This window comes from Centroberyx affinis, unplaced genomic scaffold (assembly GCF_046629955.1).
Source record: "Centroberyx affinis isolate AG114_WGS23_722 - 3 ecotype Tasmania unplaced genomic scaffold, CSIRO-AGI_Caff_v1 ptg000718l_1, whole genome shotgun sequence".
Lineage (NCBI taxonomy): Eukaryota > Metazoa > Chordata > Actinopteri > Beryciformes > Berycidae > Centroberyx > Centroberyx affinis.
This window is the reverse complement of record NW_027279335.1, coordinates 360705-382136: the sequence shown is the minus strand read 5'-3', so window position 1 is coordinate 382136 and position 21432 is coordinate 360705. Positions and strand designations below refer to the sequence as shown.

Sequence of the window (21432 nt, the reverse complement as noted above, 5' to 3'; positions counted from 1 at the left end):
CACAGTCACAAAGGACCAATGTTCTTCAACAAGGATAAACAATGCCGAGGCAGGCAGCCATGTGGGCCGGGCGGCTTCACCCTACATCACCTACCCTAAAGAGCCCTGCTGCCTCACACTCAAATTGAATAGGAACAAATTAGCATGCCCCTGCTTCCTCCAGTCTCTCCCTGGCCACCCAGAGATCTGTCAGGCACGACCTTGTTCTCTGTCGTCCGAACAAAGACTTTTTGTCACCCCACTCTCAAACAATTCAATAGCCTCCTCTATTCTACAGCAGGGTTACAAGCTACTTCATAAAACCATAGCGAGCTCCAAATATTTAAAAAGCTAGACTCACAGCATAAGTGGATCATTTGAAACTACAGTACAGTATAGCTGGCAAATTGTCTGCTGGCAACAGAATGCAAAAGCAATCACACAAATTTTGTTTTGGGGGAAATTTAGAATTGGAATTACAGAATAAGTGACTGAATGAGGAAATTCCCCATGCAGGATCCAAAAAAACAAGTACAGATTCTGGCACATTTTTTGCCAGGCCATATAGACCTACTTAATTATCAGTTTATTTGACTATGATTTCAGCTCTCTGGCTCGCTAGTTAATCAGATACCTTCATCTCTTTTATGGAGAATAAAGTAACTTTAGGCTACCTGGCTTGCTAGTTAATGTTAGTGACTGAACCTAAGGTTATAGTATGTTACGTACATGCACAGAAGCACTGCTTAAACCGCAATGTGCTTTATTATAAAATGCTGGTGTGTTGTTTTACAATCATAAAAAGATGGCTCTTGAAAATAAATAAATAATAATACTTCTAAGAGGTGAAGCAGTTGCCTAAAGGTTCGAGAAGCATTCTTGGGACCAGAACGACTCCAGTTCAAGTCCCCAGACTAGCTGGCTAGATCTCAGCAGAGAAAGTGACTGAGTAGCCCAATGCTCTCCCCACATTGAACAACTATGTGCCCTTCAGAAAGGCATTTATCCCCCATCTGCTCCAGTGGAGCTGCTCATTGGCCAACAGCAGAAGAGTGAGGATGAGCTGGGCAGCTACCAGGTGTGAATGTGTTTAACTGTTGAAGTGTGAAGTTGGCCATTGCCTAAAAGGCATGTGCATGTTCAGAAAACTTTTCCTGGATTAACATGGATTGCTTTTAATTTTAACTATGTTTCATGAAAAATCTCTTCAAGCTTCCATTTTTTTTAAGACATGCAGCCCAGTACACACTGTGGAGAGTCTATTTGTTGGTCTGCTGATTACTATATGTCATGATTTTTTTTTGCAGAGAGCAGACTAATCAGTGCTAGCTCATTTTACACCTTGCTGAGCCTCTGTGCATGATTCCTCTACTGCATTGCATTTACGGTATGCGGTGCACAACAAATTACACTGTGCTAATGACACACAATATGCTTCATGAATTACTCAATTTTCCCAGCTGCTCATCTCTTAAGCTCCCTTGTTCAGACTTCTCTGACAGAGAATCTAGTCCCGAGGGATTAAAAGCACACTGATGCATGTAGAGACAGAGTCTGTCAAGCCACATCCACGCCCCCCACCCTCACCCAACACACACACACAGGCCGCCCCACCTCCCAGATCACCGACTACTGCAGCAGTCTACCTGTCACTCTGCAAGGCTCATCGTGCATCCAGCCCCCTAACATCTTCATGGGTTTCAGGCACACACTCACCGAAGATAACCCCGCAGATAAAGAATGATCTGCAGAATAGTTGCTGTGGTGGGTTCATGTTAGGATAGACATGCACACAATTACAAAAACATAAGGAAATACGTCCTGTCAAAGGGCATGCATTTCAGTAAAGGCTGTGGGGAAACAAAACGTGTTGACATGCATTAAATGGGCAATTGTATCATTGGATGTAATGGCCTTACATTCAAATTGAAGTTGACCCAGCAAGCATTTGACAGCCAAGTTCAACATCCATACAAAAAAGCACAAGATTTTGACAATATTCTATTATGGCACAGTAAGAATTCTTAATAAAACAGGTTTGGAAATTGTTTTGAATTGATATCAGAAAGATATTTAAGTCCTTTTTCATGAAACGATGCAGGTAGCAGCTATGGACGAGAATAGACATTTCAGCTTTCATTTTGGCACTGTATTTATATGGGTTTTCAATGTTGGTGCAAGCAGTCGTATCAGCATCTATTCAACATCAAAATGTTTGCTGGGGATGATCTTTTTCATAAGCTCAAAGTAAAAATGCCTTTTGGACATGCAATAATATTCCTGTTTCTTTTGGAGAATTAGTATCAAATCTCCTCTAACAAATCAATACAACCCACAAAGATTTCCCTCAGCTCGAGATTCAGATTGAGTTTTTGCCTCACCTTCTTCTTTCAAACTATAAACTTTATTAAAAAAGACTCCAATAGGCTTTTGACATACTTTAAGGGCTCCAAGGCTCCCAGCGTCAAACAGAGTTAGAATTAATGAGGCCTTTATCTTTTACTCCAACCACATGGATAGAGGCGGCTGTCCTTTTGTGGAAATGAATGTTACTTCTATTGTAATTTACAGGCAGAGATCAAAGCAATAAGATGAGCATCCTTTACAGGTTGAGACAGTGGGCGCATTTGTCAGTGTGAAGAAGGAAGGACCGCGTTGATCACAGCCACATTAGCAGAGCTAATGTCAGAGCTCGAGAGGTAATGACATACACAGCATGAACCCCAATCTATCCTGCTGGGGAATAATTGTAATCACATTGGTCCCAAGCCCTCCTGTCTGTGTGTGTGTGTGTGTGTGTGTACATCAAAGAGAGAGAAAGAGAGAAAAACAGAGAGCGAGAGAGAAAGAGAAAGACATGAGATCCAATCAGCACTGGGCCAGGTTAAACTCAAAATGGGAGAGAAGGAGGTGAAGTTGCAAAGGAGCAGAGGAAGAGTGTTTGATCTTGTTTGATCATGCCCGCTCACAGTGCCGGGGCAGACCATTGTTTGTCCGCAGAGGCACACTCTCATCGGTGCTACAATGAGACCCCAGGCCCTCTGACAAACTCTGGCCAGAATAGATGAGCTTACTAAGTGCCCATAAATACAAGGCACACAAAAGGCCCTGAACTCAGCACCGCCTGCTGGCCGCCTGGGGAGCACCTCATTCTGTTTTATTTGTCTGTATTAGCTCTAGTGACGTTATTGAGCACAGGCACAATGCCTTCTATAGGGGCCAAAACCTTATTGAGTGACCGCTCGCCTCAAGACAGCCTAGTCAGTCTTATGGAGAATGTGTGAAGTTCTTAATGATAATCGATGTTGCCATCAGACTTGGTGAAAACTTTAGGGAGGTATAGTGCTGAGAAGCCTCATTTCCTGCTAATGGTTTCCTAATTGTAGGAGCCGTTAATGTTCTATGGACAAAGGGTATGCCACATACATTCACATTAATTTCCATACAGAACAGATTATAATTACCCTTTGGTCTTGGCTTTAAAACTTTAAGTCTGACCTTTTCCATCAGAACAACTTTTTAGCACTTTGCATCTTCCTCTGTTGCTCTCCATAAAAGATCCTCAATTGGGCCAATTTATCATCACCAATCCCTATCCATCTGCTAGATGCATATTCTGAAATTGGCAAGCATAACCGCAGGCAAGGAGATAAAGCTGAGTTATTTTTCAAGATCTCTTCTCTCCCCAGCTGGAACACTTAAAGAGAGATATAGCACATGGCAGCAAGAACAATAGGAGCAGCTAATTCGAAAGGTCTTGATTTACAATGCATTGTGAGGAGAATATACAGATATGGCCTTGGGAATATACTGTATGTCTTAAGCTGTGCCGCCATGAAAGAATGTAAAAAAGTTGAGAAATTCCTCCTTGATTAGCTAGATATGCTGCAAAGCAATCAGGCATACAGTAGTTTAGAATAGCTCAGTTCGGATTAAACTATTTACTTTAGGCAAGCTTCCATTTTCGCAAACCCAAGTCTGAAAGTAATCTTTTGGCTCGATCCCCGTGTGTGTGTGTCTGTGTGAGCATTCGTGCATCAACCTAACACAGATATATATCCAAACAGAAGCAGAGCCATTTCATCAATATTGATCGTATTATACCTGCTTGCAGGGGTTGGCCAAGCGAGAGCCAAAAGCCTGAAGCTCTTATTAAACTACAGTCAGACAGCATTTATCTACAGGTGCAGGACGCCACCGAGCAGCTGTTACACCGCATAGCTCACTTAGCAGTCGGGGTGTGTGACCTTCACCTCTCAAGGGGAGTGGGAGATACCAGGCACTATAGCTTTACAATGCACCACACATAGCAGGAGATCTGTGTTAGAGTTAACTCTGAGCTTGTCTTGCCCTCCTCTGGGGTAAGTTCAGCTGTAGTCTTACATCGCACAGCCTTTCTTCTCACTTCGTTTCACTGTGTGTTAGCGCTGTGCCGGTGAAGGGCAAAAGTATGACTGCTGCCATTATCGAGTTTGTATTTCTTAAACCAATCATGATCCAAGGCGGTATTCAAAATTAAAAAGTTTAGATCTGTTGATGGGCTAGGACCAAGTTCTCCTGTGTAGTGAAGGGACAGGGGAAAAACCAACTGGTGCTGACCATCTGCCAAGTCTGGGACATAAGTTGAAATCGCTTCAACACACCAGTTCAGAGGTATGTTGCCGCCTTTCTCTCTGAGCCTGATGGCTCCCTACTGTCACCCCCACTCATTACTTCAGCTATTCAGTCATACAGCGGGGAGCAAGTGAAAAGTGGCTGTGTGAGACTTACAGGCTATGAGGATCGGAGGTTGTGTTGAGCCCCGAGGGAAATTCCACTTCCTTTTTCTCTTCAGTGCATCTCTTGGTTCATTTGCCACTAGTAACTTCCCATTCGGCCTCTTAAAGGCCATCAAATCCAATTGGTGAACTTTGCCGCTCAATAGAGCTAAATGGTCAGCAGTGGATGATGAGAGCCTATGGGCCTTAATACATTTCATGTCTGAAAACATGTATTAGTGTGTAGAAAATTAGAGCGTGGAGGAGAGACTCAGGGATGGAAATGAGAGATAAGAAGAGATGGGAAGAGAGAGAATGGTAGAGAGTGTAAAATAGAGGAAACTATTCCATGACATACAGGCAGGCAGTCATACAGAACATACAGGCAGGCAGTCATGGATTGGCCGAATCACCAACGTACTGACAAAACACACTGAGCATGCCTGCGCCCTCTGACCAGGGGCTCTTGGCTGTGCCACAGTCCAGGCTCATATTAAAGGCTGACCATGCTTGGACTGTAGAACAAGCTTCCCAAAAATGTTAGGTCAGCAGAACCCTCTGGCATTTTAAAAAACATTTAAAGACCCACTTTTTCTCTGTGGCCTTTCGCTGACTGATGTGTTTTATCTACTTTTTTGGAATATAATAAGTACTTTTTTGTCTGTTCACATTGCTTTCTGTTATATTATCTTTTTATTATCTTTTAAACTTGTGAAGCGCTCTGTAACAAAAGTTGACATACACACCACATACTGTATGTGTCAAGTAAGTGAGTAAACTTTCTGGCACGCACTGTGTTGTGCAATGTGGCAAACCCACCCACATGTAGACTAAAACAAATCATAAAAAGTATTTGTGAACACTCTTTGACTCAGGTTTGATAGATATACAGTAAACTAATGTATTTTCACAATGGGAGGTTGTCAGGAGCTTGTACGTCCGTAAAATGTGCTGTCATGATGTTTCAACCTGTGTACAATTTAAAAAGCAACATTTCCATGATTGACGGATGTGAGTCACAGCAGGGGAGCCTCAGTTTACTCCAAATCCACAGCTAACACACTAAACATTACTGTCATGAAATAGAACAGAATAGGTATTTTCTATCACTTAAAATACCATTTCTCACTCTGTGCAGTAAAAACCTGAGTTTGCTATTCCGGAAAAGCCAAATCTAGCTCGTCTGGTATGGCTGGATTAAAATAAAGACAGCTGGGTGTCCCTGATTTAATAAAGCACCTCTGCTGCAATTCGATTAGGGGTGGGTCACAGTGGAGAAAGAGGAGAGCGGATTGAGGATACATCTCTGATTTAATTATGCTGCTTTATTTCTTTCTTTATTGGACCGGTAGCCCAGAGCTCGGTGCTGCCGTCTTGACAATCAATGTGTGTTTATAGTTGGTGTTGATTGTAAGGGGCCGGTTTCTGTGCTTTTTGTGACAGGGAGATTCAAGAAGACTTTAGTATCAATCCACCCAGCTGTTTCCCATGGGCCTCCTCGGCTCCAGAAACATAAAGTAATAGAGATGTGAGGCTGCACGTTTTGGCTGTAAAGGGGCCAGACGGCACAGAGATGCTTGGAAACAGTGGGTACTGAAGCTGGATGTGAGGTTGTGGAGGAGTGCGTGGCTGGCAGTGGAGATGGGCTTAAAGACTGGGCGTCGGAGACAGGACTGAGGCTGGGGGACTGGAGCTTTAGGCTAAGGAAATAGTACGCCTGGGAGGATAAATGGAGAAGCACATCAATTCTCACACCGACATCACAGCCACAGCCAGAGGAGAAAAAAGCGGAAACAAGTGGGATATATTATATTTTTAGCCAAGGATCACAGTCAAACAACCTGCTCAGGGGAATGCCCCTTACACCAAACGCCCAAGCCGTTTCCAAGCCATAATTAATCGATGCAGTTGCTTTTAGATGAGTTGAAAACAGACAGCCTAGACATTATGTATTTTCCCAGTGGCTTCCACATATTGTAGTCTGCAACTCAAGAGTTTTGCAGGTGTGATTTTCCCTCTCTGTCTCTCCGTTTGTGTTAGTGGTTACAGTCAGGGCCTTGGCCAAACGTGTCAAGAATACTCAGCAGCAGCTCCGTGACAAGCAGGGGAGCGAGGAGGGGAAAGGGATAGATGCTGAGTGACACTCGGCTAGCTCTGGCTTCCCCAGAGATTTCCTTTCACAAGTTGGCTAAAGGGAATAGGAAAAGTGAAAACACCATCCTCTCCCTGTCACTCAAAACCCCGGTGGAGGATGCGGGGGAAAATGCAGGATCAATTTCTATCACATTGCGTAATTACCCTTTCGCACTGGCCAATTCAAGAAGGCGTATTAAAGAAGAAACAATATAATGAAGAGAGAAATGAGGGCCGACTCGGGCCGACTACAGGTGTCTCGTCGTGATGAAAGCTCCAGGGACACTTTCAGAAAGGTCAGGGGCCCGGCTTTGTGGCAGGCATTAGGAAATGCAATGGCCTGAAGATGGCAAGACATGGCCAAGGGACGCCGAGGGATTGGGGGATCAAGGAAGCATGGCGGGGGGGTTCCCGACTCGCAGCAGGAAAGAGAGGAGCAAGGCCGCTGTGCTCAGATGATTTCCCAGCAGGCTTTGCAAATGCTCAATAGGTCCAAGCCACATATTCATGGGGCATGCTGGGTAAATACATCGACTTTACCAGTCCATTAGCATCGGTTCGTCAGATTTGTTGAGTTTTTCACTTTCAGTTCTACACTTTGCATTTTTATGCTTCGAAAAACAGTTTTTCGGCTATTGCGCCATATAGAGTTAAAGGAAACGGTCACGCTGGGACACTCTTAGACTGTTACATATAAACAATTTGTGATGTTCAATGCATTCCAGGAGTTATTTTGTGATTTACTATTTTGGTATACCAACTTTCCCTCAGATACCCAGAGACCAGGCATGTACTTATTGCAATCAACTGTGGGTTATAGATATAGGGGAGAAAAAGTGAGTCTTGACCCACACTCAGAACATACAGTGTGTCTGGTGTCTTGTGTCATTCTGGTCTATTGAGCTGTCAGTGGATAAATTGGTCTCTCTGCCTCTTCTACGATGCATTTCTCTCTGTAGGATTGTTGAACGTCGGTGCAAAATGGTGAGTGTAGAAAGAAGCCCTCACTCTTTATTCTGAGGGGCTGACACCAAAATCGCTTACTGTTAATGTTTTAGATCGCTGAAAAATTCTCTGCTATCAAACGGCTAATGGTTGTAGCTGCGTTGGAAATATCTTGATGTGACGTGATGTGACATCGTCTGCGTTTGGCAGGTTATCCACGAGAATAAGAAACATACGCCACCAAACAACAATGGACCCAGAAATGCGAGGTACATTGCCAGTGTGTAAGATGGATTTTTCCTTTAATAACTGGTATGAAACAGAACCGTTTGCACTACATGCAGGTGAAGAATTTATTCCACTCATGCTCACTTAATAGTCACACTTACCCCAGCGCTATGTAATCATCCCGTGAACTCTGATTAAACCACACTCTTTGAAGGGTGACGACTCGCGGGAATTATATGACAGTATACCTCTAAGTTCTTTACTCATCCAAGGTTAAATCTGGGTGACGCTACATGTCCCCGCTTTGAAACAGATTCTTATCATAAAAAAACAGCCCCGCTGAGGCACAGAAAATTAAATCGGCAGGCAAAGCAACTGACATCTACGGTCAGCTCGGAGGTTAGGGAATATGTGTGTTTGAGCTAACCGCACACACAATGTTGCAGCTCTCAGCAGTATGTATGTAGAGGCTTGTGTGTATATACAGTGTGTGCATTTGTATGTGTGCTTTTGCTTGTGTGCATTGGCTGGGTGTTCGGCATGAGGGTAAACATGCGGGGAGAGAACGAGAGAGGGAGGGAGGGAAGGACGGAGGTGGAAAGAATTAGACCAAGACACCACGATCACTCGCACTGGCTGTGATCTTCGGCACAGATATGGGACTGGGCCACCAAACTGACATTTATCAGTGTTGACATGCTCATTATTCATCCCAGCAAATGTCAAAGACGACAGCATCAGAAGAGAAAGTCCAGCTCGGCAGTCTTGGCTCATTCATGGCACGCAGCGGAGAGGGGAAAACATACACACACCCCTCCCCACACCCACAGAGCATCAAACCAGGTCATTAGCAGCATCAGAAGCCAAGACGCACTAAGGAAGAGCACACACACACACACACACACACAGAGAGTAGATGCACACAGACAGATACTGTACATATTCTCATGCATGCACGCAGACACTCTTTCTCTCTCACACACACACCCAGACCCACACACACACACAAAGTGATGCTATACTTTATGGATCTATAACCACTTAGATGTGTACTGATCTGTAAACTGTATATGTTCTCGCATTTCTACATTCTTTCCCTGCCTTCGGGGTGATTTAAGTTTCAGGGCTATTTGAATTTATTTCATTTCTTTTACTGGTTATTTATGTGTTTTCTTGTCTGTGTACCACTCTTCTCCATGGTGAATTTTGATAACATTTGGATTCCGTCTTCCAATTCACCCGTGTCTCTCTTTGTCATCTTGATTTTTTTTCTTTTTCTTGAAGGAGGAGGTGTTTTTTTTTTATAAGCCCTGAAGGATTTCTTCTGTCTCACCTGCAAAGACAGAAGATTACATTTCTTCTCTCATTCAGCTTCCGTGATTTGCATGTGCAAATAAGCAAACCTGAAAACTAAACCTTTTAGCTTTGACAAGAGCTGAATTTCCATTTGGGGATAATGAGGATAATAAAGATTTGTTCTACTGTACATGCAAACCTGCACACATGCAGAGACACACAGGGATGTAGAGGAGGGTAAACCCACCTAAACTCAGTTTCACCTCCTTTTTATTTGCAGAAGAGTTTATCCAACTTTTTAGGCTGATATAAATCTTTGTAGATTTAGATTTATTTATATGTATATTTAATATAGATCACAGTATAAAGCTCATCTAGGTTATATGAGGACAGGGTCTTTTAAGGGGGAAATAAAGCATAAATTTATGTTTATCTGAAAATAATAGAGATTTTTGATAATAATTGTTTAATTGTTTGCGCCTTATGGTGATCACTGAGTGGCGGTTTATTAATTTAAAGTTTATTAATTACTAAACCACAGAATATACCCGTGTAATCATTCCTGTTATAGAAAATTAGAAAAATCAGAAAGTTGTAAAACTGTCAGAGATGTTCCTCTAACTCTTAACTTCCTCAGACTGTGAGGTAGTATATTGTATACATATATATCCACTGATTCACCTAGCAGTGGCAGAAAGTTTTGGGAGAGTGAGCTATCAGTCTGCACTGCATTGTCTGAAGAAGGGAGCCACAAAGGGGCCATCAAGGAAAGTGTTCGGTCTGACAGCAAAACCCAGGGGTCTGATGGATGACATCCATACACACACACCCACACACACACACACACGTGCACGCATGCACACAGATGACGAAGAGTGCTCCAGGCGGGGAGGGGCATGCTTGTTGTATATTTTGAGATTTGAGCCAGGAGACTGCAGTCTTTCATCTCTTTGCCCCCTCATCTGCCTTCCTACAGATAAGAGTGCGGGCTGGAAATGACAGGAAATGGAATGGATCCAAGAAAACACCTGAGAGAGGGGCGAGGGAGGGAAAAAAGGAGTGACAGAAAGAGAGAGAGAGAGAGAGAGAAAGAGAGAGAGAGAGAGAGTGGGGAATGAAGGGAGAGAGGACGGAGAGTACAGGAATAGAATGAGCATGATGGGAGGAAGGGTGAAACAGTGCAGGGATCTTCTTCTGTGCTCCGTGCCGACAGGAACTGTCACTTCACACTCCGTCCACACCGCTGTCTACCCAGCATCCCCCACTGCTCTTCCTGCCTGCTACTGGTTCAAAATTTCATCATCTACTTCTAGACTCGCGGGCATAACATCAGTCTTACAGAAAAATACTCAACATACAGTATGGAGTAGCTACAGTACATACAGTACTTGTAAAATCATTACCTTAAATTCATCATTCAGTACCTCCTGAGCTTGGAATTATAAGGTTCCAACTGTTTTTTTTAAATCTAAATTGTGTGGTGTTACTTGTATTTTTAAAAAGAGCATTTGGTAAGTTCTATCTCAGAAACTGCATTTCAGCTTGGCACTATAAGCTTCTATTTCTCAACCAATCCCAAACTTAAATGTTTCAGTAAAACAGTTTGACATCGAAACATAGAAAAGATCACTCTACTTCTTCATGATAATAACGATGGAAAAGTGAGGATTTTAGGTTTAATCAAGGCTCATTGCTGGTTCACCAACTAAATTGCTAGCTTTCTGATATGCTAGCAATAGCTAGCCATAAGTCTAGCTACCAAGCCTAACATCAGATGGCCTAGAAATAATCATTATTGTTTGCCAACAGGTTATTTATCTTCTCCTGATGAATCTATAGTATGTGGACGTAATATCAAATAACTCCTCTTACCATCCCAATTAATGTTCCAAAACTCCTGTGACACACTGAGTCAATTTGATGTTGAATGAATTTTCCTATCAGAAACAGTGCAGCTCCAAAGATGTTTTTTTCTGTGACATGTAGCTTATATATTGAATTAGTATTTTAGGCTCAGAGCAGCAGAAACACAGACAGCAGAGAAGAGTGACACAGTTGAACAGAGAACAGAGACACTGAGTGAGACAGATGAACAGGGGAGAGTAGCAGCCACATCAATAGAAAATAAAGAAAAAGACAATGAGCGTTGGGGATTGAGGGGGAAAAAAGGCCAGGAAGAAGTCCAATCCATCCTCATTGAATTCTGTGAGATACAAACAACAGTGTGCTAAGAGTACTACAAAAATATGTGCAGAAAATGAGATTATTTTACTTTGGGGCAAGCATGAGCCAAACATACACTGACATGCTGGTCAGTATATCACTGGATTGATACAGATGTTGTTTAATATTGTTTTAATATTTTACTCAGAAAGTTGTTACGATGAAATTAGTTTTTAAAGTGGAATCCGGGGTGAGGGTTTTAAGGAGTGTAAATAAATATAATACTATACCAACATTCATGTAATTTGATGCATTCCAGTTTCCCACTGAAACTGAGGTTACCTCATAATAAACAGTCTGACAGAACCTTAGAGAACTCAGATTGACTTTATAGAATTATAAGGTTCTATCTCTGTTTGGGTTCTCTTATTATCCATTTGAAAATGTCCTTTATTGATTTAAATCCTCACCAGCATAAGCACAAAATTTAATGGTACACCTAATCTCCAGTGACTGGAATTTGATTAAATGCACCCCCCGTAAACACAGTGGCATCTGATTAATTTTCTTAATTTCATTTTATAATGAGTGCCATGGGGGTGGGCTGGGAGGGCAGATTTTGGAGGAAGACTTGCAACTGTTCAAAATGTGACAAATGATCTTTTTTAATTAAACTTTAGTCATGATATCCAAAAGGAGCAACATCAGGGGGTAAGGCATTTCTCGCACCATGAAGTTAAGGAAAAGTGGTTATGACTTTGCCCAAAAATACTTACATCAACTGCAGGCTGTGAGCAACATAAACATATTTTTCACCTAATACCTAAGACATGGTGTAATGAATCCCAGGCGACACTATGCAAATACATCTGCCTCGATGAATATGAATTTCATGTTGAGGAGGAGGACCAGAATACTTAGCACTTGATGTGTGTGAGTGAGACTGTGGGTCTGGTCTGAATAAGCTGTTAAGGAATACATCACGTTTTTAGGAGATCGCTTTCTTTACGTTTATTAAACCTTTCAGTTTGAACAAGTGTAACAGCAAAATTCTTCTGACCTGATTTCAGCAGAATGACTAGTTTTTTTTATATATTGTCAGAATCTCCTTTGTTCGCATTGTTTGCATTTGTTTATGTGCTCGAAGTGTGATTTTCAGACCGGTTTCGCGATACAATGGCAGTGAATGGAGAGAAAAAAACGCAATTCTCCAGTCGCCTCTACCAGAGCACCAGATAACAGGGAATCACTGATTTTGGGGTTGTATCATGGCCAAGAAGCTACACAACCCAATGTACCATGCACCCAATGTGTAAGTTCAACATCACTTTAATGGTAAGGTGACCAACAGGCCAGTCTCCCAAAAAACGTGGTGTACTGCTTTAAGAGGAAACAGTGAGAAGGACACACAGAGAGGATGTGAGTGATCTGAGGCCCATGGAGGGATAAAGAGGATGGGGTTGGATAGATGACAGCAGGGACAGAGAGATGTAATGAGCTGATCAATGATTGTGGAGAATGAAACGCCAGAGTGGCTTAGAGCGGTGACAGAGCGGGCTGTCAGGGAATCCCTGGTCTTTATGTGGTAGCCGGCCTCCTGTACTGTCACTGGAATCACACTCGTCTCTGCCGCAGCACCTGTGGAGTTTGCTGATCCATGCTTTTCTCCCTCTTTCTCTCGCTCTCCCTCCCTCACACACATGCTACTCCGTCCATTTCATTCTCCGCCCATTCAATCTTTTCCCATCTCTCTGTCTCGCTCTCTTTTCTCCTCTCTTTATACAAATGTCCCCCTCTCTCTCTGCTTCCATTTCTATCTCAACTTCCATCTCCATGAGGGATGTAACGATATATTTTCATTGTTCGATTATTGTCACGGTTTGACAATATACCACGATATTACCTTTTTTTTACCTCCGTCAACAGAGTTGGAGGGGCGTTTGGTCCGTCTGTTTGTAGCAGGATATCTCAAAATGGATTTCTGAATGGATTTGGTGAATGGATTTGGTGTGAACGTCTCTCCCTCTCCTCCTCCATGCTATTCACTACATTCTTTCCACTGATCAAGTGAGTGCCATCTAAACTCCTCACACATATGACCACTCACATACCTGGGCTACTGGGCACGAAACGTGGGATTTGTCTGTGGATAAACTGAAACCATTCATTGCACTACTGTATTTCTGTGCAATATATGTGGTAAAAACATGGATATCGACAGCTACGGGTCAGAAACGTTTGAACAGACTTTTTTCAGACAAACCGTGCCAAGGAAGAGCTTCAGAGAGAGTGTGTGCTGACTGAGTGTCGGAGGAATAAGAGGAGAAGAGACGAGAGATGAGTGTGTGTGTGTGTAAAAGCCTTTTCCAAGAAGTATTTCATGGACAGAGCTCATTTTATATTTGAGATTTAGCAAATCTCATCTGTACTGGATAGTTCCTATTATTTTATACTATATAATACTACAAGAGGAAATGTGTGATGAGTGCCTTCCACGAATTCTTGGAATGTGCTTTTTCAAATTCCTGTCATGTTTTCTTTTTAATTCCTTATACTTGCTGTTTATCATTTAACTGCTTATTGCTTTTTGGCATCTGGCTGAAGTGCTTTTGGTGAAGTGCTTGTAATATGTTATATAATCAAGTAATGGCTATGCCTCCATTTCCCCCCTGTGTACTGTACATAGTTACAGTTTAGATAGAAAAATGCACGCATTGATTTGGTTGTGTTGTTTTTGTTTGATAAATAAAGTTTGACAGCATGACGTTTTATTTTCTTTGTGCATTAGGTTATTAGATTGCTGTGGATGCAGACATCAGCTCTAATGCTGCGCGGTCTATTGGCGTCTTTACTCGTCCAGCGGAGGGGGTTCAAAGGTCTGGTCTTTTTAGTGGTTAACTGACAACAGCATGTGGAAGATAGCTGTACGAGACATATAATCTTCATGCACAAGTTATGTGAGTGATTTTATTAGGCAAAACATGCAAAAAACAGTATTTAAACCATGGACACAGTGGACACAGTTTGTAATCATCTCAGCGCTGTTATATTGTTATATCTCTAATCTCCACACATATACCCCCCCCCCCCCAACTCCTTTGGCCTTTTCTGTCTGTCTGTCTATCTATGTAATATATTACTCATGAATAATAGAGAGGAAGACTCTGCTTGGTCGTGGCTTTGTTTAAAGGGAAAATTTGTTTCCATTTTTATCCAGTGCTTGTGGTTTTGTTATCAATGAATTTGATACATAGCTATAGAAATATATATATATATACATATATATATATAAAATAATATACTGTATATATTTCTCTCTCCCATGTAATGCAATCACAGGCCAAGTTTGATAAATCCAAATTTTAACATAACGTGTTGGTAAACATGCCATTACATCCCTGTTGTTCATCAGAGTCTTCAAGCTGAGAAGCTATAAAGGCTTCATCAACTCTATCTGGTGTAATGAGAACACTTCCGGCAAGACGTCTTGACTGGAAATTATTTTCATTCATTTTTACCTTGCTCAATTAATTTACCCAAACGGTTTGTATATTAACTTGAATTCACTTATCGAAGTAGCGTTGCAGCTAAGATAACGATGCAAACAAACAAGACGTGATTTGGGATTGGATGACCTGTGATTCACTGCCTCAGTCGTTGGCTGTCAAACTGAGTAAAAGACAGCAGATTACACCAACTATAGATGTCTCACATTCTCTTACAGTCTGGGACCTAGCTAGGAAATATGGACCATATGCAGAGGAAGTAACTCTGGGCCCACCGCCCCTTTCCTCTTGTTCCCACACCACTATTACTGCATCTATGACAAACATCTACCCATACACAACCCAAACACTCATTTACTGATCAATTATGGGACACATCTCTAATTGAAATTATGGGTTTTGGGCACTATACTGATAGTGCTAACTGGCTGTCATAAACATACCAAAATCTGTCTGGGGAGGACAATTTTGTTTTAATCTGCCAAATTTTATTCTTGCTTGTTCCAATTGTCTCGGATCACGCAAATGTTGCTGTATAATATATGAGTTCGCAGTTTTGTTGATTTCAACCAAACCCCATTTCAAAACCACAGCAGTGCGAAATAAAAGTATAAATTATTTATGCATATATACTTGAGGACCACAAAAAGCATTTTTGATCAGACACCTTAGGGGCATTCCATCAGCTCGGGGCCCTGGGGAGTCAGTACCCCAATTCCCCCTATTATGGCGCCCAAGCTTACAGTAGCAGTTACCGCAGCAGCCTGCGGCAAGAAAAAAAATGTCAGCAACTCTTGTTTAACTTTTTAGTGCATCCAATGATAAAATGGTTGGACCTTTTTCAAAACATGGAGTTTGAGATAATGAAGACTTTTTTAGTAGTGACACGTGTTGCCACAAAATGTGCTTTTAGAAGCAGAGAGAAGAGATTTTTTCCCCCACATATCAACTACTGTATAAAGAAACAGGCGATGTGTCTTGATGACGCTGTAACCAACCCTCTACAAAGAGATTTTCTCCTCAAAACCACAGCGCAAGAGACCTCATCCTCGACGTGCAAGCTAAACAATCCGCTTATTCTTAAACACTCTAAGGCCTGACATTCTATTCTTCCTCAACATCTCACAAGGCTTTCTGAGACTTGCCAGGGCTCTGGGCTGTATCCTGGGGCTGTTCCTAAGCCCTCCTCTGAGAGGAGAGGATGTTATGCAGTGAGCCGCGCTCTGTTTTGAGGGATGAAGGCTGCCTGTTCTTTCTTACCAGCGTAGCCTCCTCTGTTCACCTCATTTGACAACTGTCTCTATCAAAATGTCATTTCATCCTTAAGCTCAGCTCCGATCAAAACATTACATGGGGGTATTTAGATAAACTCTTGGGCACATCATCTCGTGTACCGGTGTTGGACATGCTGCCATGCCAGTCTATGGGATAGACGATGTCCCTGCTCTATCGTCACAGTATCCAAGGGTCGATTCTGCCTTGCCCAAATTGGTACCCTCGGCACAAACAAAGCCATTCTGTTTTGCAGCGTACATCAGTCCTTAAAGCAACTGCCTTCTTTTCTGGACAAATACTCCATCAAGAAGCTTTTAGATTGCTCTGATAACTTAAGGAGTTCCTCGAGTGGTTTAGGTGCTATGTTATTTGATGAAAATGCCTCTCCATCTGCTGTTGCTCTGCCTCTGGTCTCAATCGGTCAAATCTTAAAACAATCTGGACCTCCCTCACTCCATGTCCTCTCTCTTTCTCTGTCTCTCGCTCTCTCTCTGTCTCTTTCTTTCTTCCTTGCTCTGTCTCCCTTCTCTCTTTTTCTCATTTTCTCCTTTGAGCAAATATTTTGCTAGATTGGGATTTATCTGCTTATCCAAGTATTGGGCCATCTATCATAAGCTGAGGAACAAAAAGGTAGCAACTTCAACTCAGAGTGTGTTGATTGATTGAGAACATGAGCTCTGCCTCACAACCATTCAAGGAAGAAATGACTTCTTGGTATTTGTCTAAGCTCTTGCTTGTTTTGCTCTGGATTACATGGAAAGGAAAATAGCACCAACCTCATTATCCTCCCTTTCTATGTTGAGTAGCTGAAACAGAAAAAGGAAAAAACAGCAGAAAAAAAATCTTTATATTTTTTCTCTGTTTCTGTTTTCAGCTTTTGTTTTTCCACTTTGTTAAATGTCAAAGATCCATTTCCATTTAGATTGAACTTTTGTTTGACTCCAGGGAGCCGTGAGACTCCTGGGATGCTTACCATGCTATGACGACTGCATGGCATTAGCACTGTGATAGCACAGGGTCAAGCTAACGTCACATACTTAGCCCATCGCTAAGGTCAGTGCATCTCCTGGGGCCTGGAGCAGACAGGCAGCTTGGTAAGCAAGGGCAGACAAAAAAGTAATATTCCCTCAAAGGTAGGTCATCTTTGACAGAATTTGGATGTGAATAATGCATGGAATTCAGCACTGTTACTTTTGATTTTCTCCCCCCCATACAAACAGAGGCAGTCCTCAGAGGGTAGAGAGATGTGGTTTTCTGTGAGAAAAAAAACCATTTGGTGTGGATGACCAGTCAAGCACTGTAGGTGCAAATTACTGGCAATACATCAAAAATATCAGAAAACAACATAGACCACCACATTACCAAACCACATTTAAAACAACAGAGAATAAGTTCCTTGTGTTGTGGTGTTGCAATCGATATTGTTTAAATAGATAAGAGAATGAAAGAGCTTGCATCCCCTTTAGAATAATGTGTGATCTCTGATTAAAGATACCTCTGTGATGCATCCACTCGGGTTATAAGCCCAAAAGACTCATTAATTCATTTTCACCATCCCTTGGTGCATGTTCACAATTACAAAGGCATATGAACAGCAAAATGAGCATACCAGCTATTTCTTTCTCATAGTTGGTAAAATTTAATACTGTACAGCAGAGTAAAGAGAGTGAAGTAATAAAATGGAATCCTAATGGGAAAAGCAATGTTTTAACTAAGCAAGGAAGCAAGGAAATACATGACTGCAAAATCTTATTGGTAAACACATACAAGCACAGATAAGGCTGCAATCTTATTTCCAAGATAAAACTACAGTATCACAACTGGCACTGAGCAGGAACAGCAGTTTTTCCAAGAGCTGAACAATACCTGTCCCTTATAACTTCGGTAAACACCAAAACAAAGATTACATCAGCCCAATTATGCTGACTTCGCCTCAGGTTTCAAGGTGAGACAGGAACAAAGAACTGTTGCCCTTCAGGGCCAGAGGGCCACTGTGTCTTATCTGCTGAGCAAAAGGCTTGTTCTATATAACAATTACTGCTAGACTCAAGGAAATGCATTAGACCACAGCTTAAGATAGATTAAAATTATATTACACAACATGCTGGCTCTGTCAAAACACATGCTGTGTCTCATTCTTTCCTGGGGATTGAAGCTGTAAACTCTTTTGCTTTCAGACTGTGATGCTGTCTCTAAATCAGTGTTGTCATAACGTACTGTATGTAACATAATGCCAGTAATGTTTATGTCTGCTATCCTTGTCTTGAACAAAATAAAAAAATAACTGAATAATAGAATTTTCCGGCTTGCATGACTCATCTTTACATTGGAATCCAATCTCCATTGCCCTGATAGTCTATCTGTGACAGACTCTCCACATGCTGACATCCTGCCCATAATGATCTATAATAGGCAGGGCAATATGCAGAAATTGAGGTGTGTGTGTGCATGTGCGCACTGTATGGAGGCACTTGTGTTGCATGTCTGTGTGTGTGTATGCTCATGTATGAGAGTCAAACTAGAATCTATAATCTTATGCAAGTTGTTTATTTCATTTTATGAGCATCCAGGAGATGCTTTCATCATTCATTTAATGTGATGTACTTCAAACAGTGAAGGGACACTGCTGTAAGCACAGAGCAGATGAAGATTACTGATGGGGCTCCATAACAAACAGAGTTTATTAGGCTTAGCCTGCTGTGTACTGAGGGGGGAATATGGGCAGTAAAATTCAATTCATTACTGTGATCAAGGCCCCTGTGCCTGGAGAGGCTACTGTGGTAGAATGCAGCAGTCAGCTGATGTGAAATTGTATGAAATTGTTTTTAGCATGTTGCCTCAAGCACATACACACAGACACAGAAACACATACATGGCACACACAAACTGACACCTGCATGCACATGTCCATGCACACACACACACACGCATACATGCCCATGCACATATGTGCACCCCTCAGACCCACACACACACAAAGGACTGCATTATCAGGGTGCTTCAGTGTCATGATAGATGGGTCAAAACCTTCTCTCTGACACATTTCATTCTTTTCTTTGATCAAATCCCTCCAGTTGACTCTGTCTATGTGAATCACTGCAAATGTGCTGTATCAGGCTCTTCTACATGGCTGTATAATCTGTTAAGGGTGACAGCACACATGCAGCCAGGCCACTTAGCCCAAGGACAGATATTAACGATAATGTACACAGGCTAGGCAGGCAGGGCAGCTATACACTCCAAGTCAGGGGAGCTGATTTTGTTGGAGATGGAATGAAAGCTGCAGCAAGGTGAGTCATTTCAGATAACAGAACCCGGGGCTTGACAGATCACATCAAGCAGAAAATCAATAAATGAGAGTCATGATGCAAACGAGTTGTGATAGCTGCAGGTCAGACAAACAATTAATAATTCAGATTCATGTTAGTTTTTGAGTTAATTTCATGCTTCACAAGCACAACCTTCCCGAAAGTGTCACGTTCCAAAAAAGGGATTGAGCATGTCCGTCACTGTGCCGCTTGGGCAATAAGTCCCTTATCTGATAGTCTGATTCATATGGAGAAAACTGGTCCTAGCTGCTGTCAGATCTTTCTCTTTCATTTCTCATCGTACCCCGACCCCCCTACACACGCACACGCACGCGCGTGCGCGCGCACACACACGCACAATATCAGTAACCATCACTCTTCTCCAAACAGGCAAACGGCTGCTAGGACATTTCCCCAGTGTCACCATAAAATATCGAAGTAGTTTCAATGAATAATAAGTGAAAGTTGCCCATTAATAAACTTGTTAATGCAACCTGTTACCGCGGCGTCTGCGGCTCTACTGTACCAGTCGTTTGGCTGGGATCTGTCCGTGGTGCTGGACTGCGGGCTGACAGTAGGAGCTGTTCGTTCAGCACCACACCGCGGCAAATGAACCTGGATACAGCAGTTCACTATCATGTAAAGGGCGCACGGATAGCTTCGGTCATGAAACTGAATGAGCTCGTTTTCCCACACCGGGGGAGATAATGCCAGAATAGGTCTGTCAAATAATATAAAACTGGGCATATACTCACACAAAAACTCCGAAGAGCAGAACTCGGATGCCAATCTCCAAAGCCAGCGCTCGCATGTTTTTCCTGCGGTCTGGGGGCGACATATTCATGATTCTGAAGAAAATCCGTCAAGTGAAATAAACAAAAGGGGGGGCCGGTCAGCTCGGAGGCTTGTTCACTTTGTAATCCACCTTAGCAAAGTGAGCGCTTTCTCGGTGCCGGGCGCTTTCAGAAGCGGTGCTCCCTAATCACACATGCCGTGCGCCTCCACCGCGGCTCGGTCACCTGAAGAAGTCTTCCTTCCTCGCCCTCGCCTGTCTCCGCTTGTCTCCGTCTGTCTCAATCCCCTCCGGCGATTTTCTTTATTGCAACTCTGCTGCTGACAGCTGCTCCTCTATCGTACGAAAGTCTCCTTCCTCCGCTCCATCAATTACTTAAACTGGGTTGGAGTTTGGGGGGAGCGGTATGAAGACATCTCAGACGACATCCCACGAAATGGAAAAAAAACATTAGAGAAAGAAGGTGTGGGTTAGAGCTGAGGGGGAAAGTTAAAAAAAAAAAAAGAGAAAGCAAAGTGGAGAGACTGACTGAGCGTCACCGAGTGAGTGTATAGAGTCATACAGTGGGCCTAAATGTGCGAAATCTCTCTCTCTCTCCCTCTCTCCTACTTTCTCTCTCTCTTTCCTGCCACAGCTCCACCTTGAAGAATCAGACTAGAAATTTCTGGGAAACCATTTCTGGAAAACCACAGTCGGCATACTGCACAGGAGAGTGAACGCAAGAGGTTATTTATCTAGATCTACCAACATTTTTATGCCCATGTCCAGTACTGCAATAAGAACTGAATTTCTTCTCTCAACTCCCCATGTCCCTTGAGCCTATGAGAAATTACTCTTCAACAGACTTTCCTTCATTTAATTGTTGAATGATGAAGTAAATGTGACAGGAAAAAAGAGAGCCATGCCAAAGGAACAGTCTGGGTAGGTGTTCATTACCCAGAACATGTTCACCATATTCGAATGGCTTGTGAGACTAATGCATCAGTACAGGCATTAGGCTCAACGCTCAGCCTGACACGTGATATTAAATTACTGTGCCACAGCAGGCC

General features: G+C 42.5%; 1 protein-coding gene across 1 annotated transcript in view; it reads right to left on the bottom strand.

Annotated features, from left to right (window-relative positions):
* The window catches only part of plpp4 (phospholipid phosphatase 4), a 39994-nt gene extending 19560 nt beyond the window's left edge, over positions 1 to 20434 (bottom strand). Inside the window, exon 1 of the mRNA XM_071519642.1 lies at positions 20346 to 20434. Coding sequence (XP_071375743.1) covers positions 20346 to 20434 — 89 coding nt within the window. The remainder of the gene's footprint in view (positions 1 to 20345) is intronic.
* Between the last annotated feature and the right edge of the window lie 998 nt (positions 20435 to 21432).